This window comes from Haliaeetus albicilla, chromosome 15 (assembly GCF_947461875.1).
Source record: "Haliaeetus albicilla chromosome 15, bHalAlb1.1, whole genome shotgun sequence".
NCBI lineage: Eukaryota > Metazoa > Chordata > Aves > Accipitriformes > Accipitridae > Haliaeetus > Haliaeetus albicilla.
In genome coordinates, this window is record NC_091497.1 from 5,321,752 (window position 1) to 5,327,751 (window position 6,000).

The 6,000-nt window shown below is 36.8% G+C and overlaps 1 protein-coding gene across 6 annotated transcripts in view; it reads left to right on the plus strand.

Annotated features, from left to right (window-relative positions):
• Window positions 1–6,000, plus strand: part of FGF14 (fibroblast growth factor 14) — a 417,426-nt gene that overhangs the window by 303,511 nt on the left and 107,915 nt on the right. For 4 of the 6 annotated variants that reach the window (XM_069802372.1, XM_069802378.1, XM_069802377.1 and 1 more), the window contains one exon: window positions 4,636–4,746. The exons of the other annotated variants lie outside the window; for them this stretch is intronic. In XM_069802372.1, the coding sequence (XP_069658473.1) occupies window positions 4,636–4,746 (111 nt within the window). The remainder of the gene's footprint in view (window positions 1–4,635; window positions 4,747–6,000) is intronic. 6 annotated transcript variants of the gene reach the window in all.

A 6,000-nucleotide genomic window follows, 5' to 3' on the forward strand; every position in this document is an offset into this window, starting at 1 on the left:
AATACAGACGATAAATATTTTTGATATTTCAAATTAAGTTTAATAGATGAGGGAGAAGATTCCTAACAAAAGCTGATCATAATATCAGCGAGCAAGAAATGACAGTCAAGTCATGGTGACTATCGCAGCACCAGAAATCTTAAAAAATAAATTTAAAAAAATGCCTGATTTATTCTGGACCAGCATGAGTGGTATTTTTAGTACTGAAGCATCCCAAAGTAAAAACTGCAGGAGGGAAATGCAAAGAATAAAGGGCAATTAAAATGTGAAGGACATGGAGCTACCAGTTGTTAACATGAGTTTGATGCTATGCTATCTGAGCTGAATGTACCTCTAAATACTGGCTTTCATTTGACTCGCTGAGCAACTCATTTTGTGACAGACTGGTAATGGACTGGATAGTGCAATTTATTCTCCATAAGAATGTGAATTGATATGAAACTGACCCAACATTAAGCATTTGCTTGTCAGCTCAAACAAGCTTTTATTTAGTACCTTTATTCAAAAGAGGGAGTAAGTAAATAATGACAGGCAAAAAAAAGCCCTCCTATTGTAAAAACTAAAAATTAAAACTCCAGTGGATGCTAAGGGATTCATTTTTCATGGTGTTAAAATACAATGGGCATATTAATCGTTGCCCTTTTAGCATTGTAAATTCCTCTATGTCCAAACACAAAGGTAAAATCCTTAACACCCATATTTAATGATTCTGTCCCCTTGTTTATTTTAAACCTACAAAATTCAAAGGGATCTGTCCTGGCAGCCTGTGGGCGTGTCGAAGGAGATGCTAAAACCATTCTGGTTTTGAACAGAAAATATTCTTAATTCGAAACAGAAAGTGTCATAATTGTTCTAAAGCAAGAGCTGTACTCAGCCTGTCATGAGTTAATGCCAAAGCCATTTTTGTAGCCACTCTTCGAGGGAGAAGAGAAGACATCTTAATTAAACTCTGCCTTTGTTGAGGACATCAGAAAAGCTACTGACAGAGTGTGCATGCTAACTGCAATCATGCATCCTGCTGTCGCCACTGACAAGGAAAAAAAGCACTAGAAGCGGGCTGCAAGTGGCTGCTGCCACGCAGGTTGCTGTGGAAGAGAGGCTTGAGAAGCTGTTGCTTTGTCCATTCAGTACAACGTCTTTGGATTTTTAGTGACAACCTCTAATAACTACAAGTCAGAATAATTCTTTCGATGGTGGGCCATTGCAGACTTGTCACGCTGAACTGTTCAGCTTCGGAAGTCGAGGTGCAAAATAAGATCAATAAAAATCATTAAGAGATGTTGAACTGTCCTTTGATTTTGATCCATGGTGAAGTTCGCTGGTTTGGGGTTTTTTTCCCTCTGAAGTCAAGGTGTTTAAAATTAAATAGAAAGGGTATTTTTCACATAATCACCTTGCTGTGGTGGCTAGGACTTTAAGAGAACTAGTAGCAAAATATCTATAATAAAATCATGAGAGCTGGGAACTCTTCAGTAAGATCGCCTACTTTCATCCTGTTCGTTTGTGGTTTATTATTTTTCTTTATTCTCTTGCCATTCCCTTTCTCTTTAATGTGGGAAGAAAAAGGGGTGTGGGGGGTACAAAGGATAAGAGTAATTGCTGGTCTGTCTACCTGTATCACTGTGGTGGGAGTTAAAAACCATAACATATCCAGTGCACCTGTGGACAGGCAGCATCAGTCTTCTGCTGGTGTTTCTGGGCATTGCTGGTCGCTCCTGCTTTCTAGCAGACGGTTAAAAAAAAAAAAAAAGTGTGGGCAAGGATTTGAGAAACTCGTCTGTAAATCATCTGAAGCTGAGACTGTTCCTGTAATTTTAAGTGACAATGGGTAGATAAAACGCTATAGAAATAGAGGGACTAGCAGATTTCTCTTCTCTGCTTGCTGCCCAGGTGTCTCAAAAAGGACCTGAAAGAGTCATTTATCTTTCTGCAAGGAGAAGAGATAAATTCCTTGCCTGACAGGATTGTCTGCTTCATCTTGGAGATATTTACCTTGAGGCTGTATGGAGTAGTCTTTTTGACTATTGCTTATTCTGACTTGCATTGAGATTAATGAGTCATTTCATACAACTCCATCACTAAATCTGGGTTGCTTTTTGGCTGAGGTCAAAGAAATAATCGTGTATCATTGGCCAGTTCCCCCAGTTTTTTGAGCACTGTTCAGCTAAAACAGTTGTTATTTACTTTGATTTGTAGATCTGAAGTGCTGTGATATATATTAACTAAATATTATGATCAAGAACTAGTAAGAAATGCATGATTAAATTACTGGTCAGGAATAAAAGTTTTAATCTTGCTAAGGACAGGTAGGAATTCAAGGTAGAAAAGATCTTCTTAGGAGGGTGGGTAAAACAGGTTCTAATAATCCACAGGAAAAAAGTAAAAAGAAAGTTTCAGTTGCTACATTTCATGGGAGAAAAAACTTTTTTTTTTTTTGCCATTTATTGGTCCACAGAGATCTACTTTGCACAATGAAGTTATTAATTAGTATCATATTATTAGTAGTAATTAAGTAATGCTTTTGGTGAAAAAACAGACAAATGATTGCGCAATTTCTTGTTAGAAAGTAGATTTTATTTGTGAATTTAGATAAATTAATAGAATAAGTATAAAGAACAACTTTGAAAGTCATTTCTAAGTTTCACATTTTTCCCTTGAAGCAGTAGATGTAAACAGCTGGTGACAGTGAATCGTCTGTACTTTGCCTTCCTATGATACTTCTTTGAGCTAAAGTGATGATAAAAAAATAATTTATTCATGATTCTTTGGGTGTAGAAACTGTTTTTCAAAATACTGATATTTTTCCTGTAAATACTTTTTAAAGCTCTAGTTTTAATAATAATCTTAAAATATTTTTCTTTAGTCTTTTAAGATGCCATTTTAGTATGTGTAAAGCAAGTATGTTTAAAATCATCAATTTGGAAGTGCACATTGAAAGCATGCATTGCTAGGGATAGTGCCTGTGTGAGAGGAACTCACTTTTCATTTTTAAATTGTGCAAATACTTTTGAGTTGCCTGGTGAAGCTGATTGAGACAGTACATTCAAAGAAAATAGTTTATTCTGTTTATAAATTTTAAAGATATTTGTTTCTGAGTATTCTTATATAAAGACGGAGAAACTTTTGCTAATCTAAAAATTCACAGAAAGCAAAATTTGCAGTTAAAAAAAAAGTTGTAATGTGCTTACGTATTGACCATCAGTTGTTTATATTATTTATTTCCATGCCTCAAAAGTCTTACAGTGTTAATATTTATAGTAAGAGCTTTTGATATTTCCAGTTTATTGTTATATTTTTAATTTAGATGGGTTTATTGTTTAATATGACTTTGTAATTGGGATATTCAAGAAAAGCTTAACGCTTTCATAATCATTTCGTGGAACTGAGCCTCTATAGAAAACGTCAGAGCATTCCACTCAGAGGCAGTTTTGTTTATTAGTGTTTATTTTCATCTCCCCTTAGGATACTGTAAGGAGCCCAGCATGATTGATTGTGAGAGCAATTATACACAAATTCAAGGAGGATTTTATATTCTGGCCACAGGGTTGCATGGAAACCATTTCTGTCTTCCTTAGAAGTTCACCTGTTCATTTTATTACCTATCTGTTTCAGAGCCTTTAGGATTTTAGCTCATTGTTGCGGAGCTAAGCATGATACAACATAGATGCTTTTAATGCCAATGTCCCCACAAGTTTATGTACTGGCTGCCTGGAGCTGGGCCTAAGAGTATATGTTAATAATACTAATACCGATGTCACACAGAGGTAGTGCTGTTGATTTTTTCTAAGATGCAATGTCCTCTTCCTCAGCACTGATCCAGTTCTGCAGCAGCTTAATTCGTGATTTGGTAAGGCACCATCCTTGGGATGAATCATAAAGATGTGGCTTGGCAGCCCCTGCCCAATTCTCAGCAATTTTCATAAATGCAGAGTATTAAACAGGGTAGCGTAACTGTTCAGCTCCCTGAATTTCCTATATACTTTTAGCTTACTAAGGGTTTTTCCAGTTTTTTTCTCTGTTGAAGGAGGGTTACATCTTGCCCTGACTGTGGGTGTTATTCGCTGGGAGGTGGGAGAGGGCAGGTGAATTGTATCTGCTTCTAGATTGGTAAAATATTTTGGGAACTCTTCAGATGGGACTGCTACAAAATATTATACCAGATAAGTTTATCACTTTTGGTAGAGAGTGAAAGGAGACAGACCTTTTCCTCCAAGTGTCCTTAAAACTTATGTGAAGTATAGTAAGTTCCTAACATGTATGAAACGAGTAGGGTTTTTAAATGTTTTGTTAGTTTCTGTAAGGCTCTCTACTTGTTGCTGAAGTCTGAACTATTTCTGCAGGGCTTAATCTGGTTTAAGTCTTCTGACTATGGGTGTTTGGGGTGTTCCTTTTTTCTGTGTTTTACCTGTGTTAATTATAATGGAGGATGTTGGAGGCAGAGAACAGGATACGCAACTGGCCTAATAACACTCCGCGGCAAGATTTTTCTCCGTCTCCATCAGGACCCATCCTGTTGTAGTACTTGCTTTTAAGACGGCAATGCTGCTTCACCAAACTTCCTCCTACAGTGAGAGAAGTAGGGATAACTCTTGGAAAAAGTTTTGAGGCTAGTGACAAAATATGTTTGTCTTTCAGATCCCCAGCTCAAGGGTATAGTGACCAGGTTATATTGCAGGCAAGGCTACTACTTGCAAATGCACCCCGATGGAAGTCTCGATGGAACCAAGGATGACAGCAGTAATTCTAGTAAGTGACTGCCCCAGGGGAATGTCTTAATCGCACACGCAGATTGCGTCGCTCGCGTGTGTGCGCGCAGACACAGTGTTAATGCCTTTGGAGGGTTTCTGAATGTGTTTTGTCGAAAGGAGGAGGGTTCTGTCCATTCGAAGCCTAATGACCACCAGCACAGCTCGTGCAGGATGGTGGCCTAAATGTGTTCCCTCTGAAGGGGAAGGCGTAAGTGCCGATGGACCTCAGGGGTGAGATATTTAGGTCAATGGTTGTCTTCTGGTAATTTTATAACAATGGTAAAATTCTATTAAAAATATTTTTTATAAAAGCTATATATTTAACCTAAATTTCTTATCCTCAAATAAATAACAAAAAAATAAAAGAGATGGAAACAAAAATTCCTTGAAAAATCTGGTCATACAGGCCCTGATTCAGCAAAGCAAATAAGCATATATCTAACTGTCAAAGTCCTGCTCAAAACACATGCCGAAGTACCTTGCTGAATTGGGGCTAAAGATCCAACAGTCCCTATACCAGCAGGAGTTCCAAAGACCTTAAGAGAATTTCTGTCAGTGTAGGGACTGCGACAGTGGCAGTTTTCAAAAATATTCCAAACAAAAGTGGTCTTGGAAGGCCATGTGGGTCACTGCTTTGGTACCCTTTTCCTATGATACTGCCACATACTTTCATTCAATGATCATATATGCATTTGGTAACTTCAGCTGCAAATGATAATTAAACAAACCTAACTCTAGAAACAGCTGATTTTTAATTTTCTGTTTAGCAGAGAACGTTTGTATTTTGTTTACTTTAATGATAATGGCATATTTAAGTAACATTTCTGTGTGATCTTGAGGTCTATTTTAAGCATTTTTAATACAAAAGATTTATCTTCTTATTATACATATATAAATAAGCCTTTAGTTTCCTCAAAAATGTTGGAATTAGGCTATAGAAATTAAGGGATTTGAGGTTCTGCTTTACTTTGGTTAGGTCCCTGTTTTTATCTGTTAATGCACGGCTGTCATTTTTAACACATTTCATCAACAGATAGCATGATCATCTTTTATTGTTCTATTTTCTTTTTTTTTTTTAGAATTGAGAAAAATAATTGATTAATCTATTTTGATGTGTATTTCTCTGTTTGTTTTCCAAGTGGTTTCTCCCCTTCCTTTTCTTGTTTCTTTTCTTCCCTCAGTGTGTCCATCTCTCATGCCCACTTCCGTACTGGATTAGATACTAAGACCTTGTACAGACAAGATCATTATT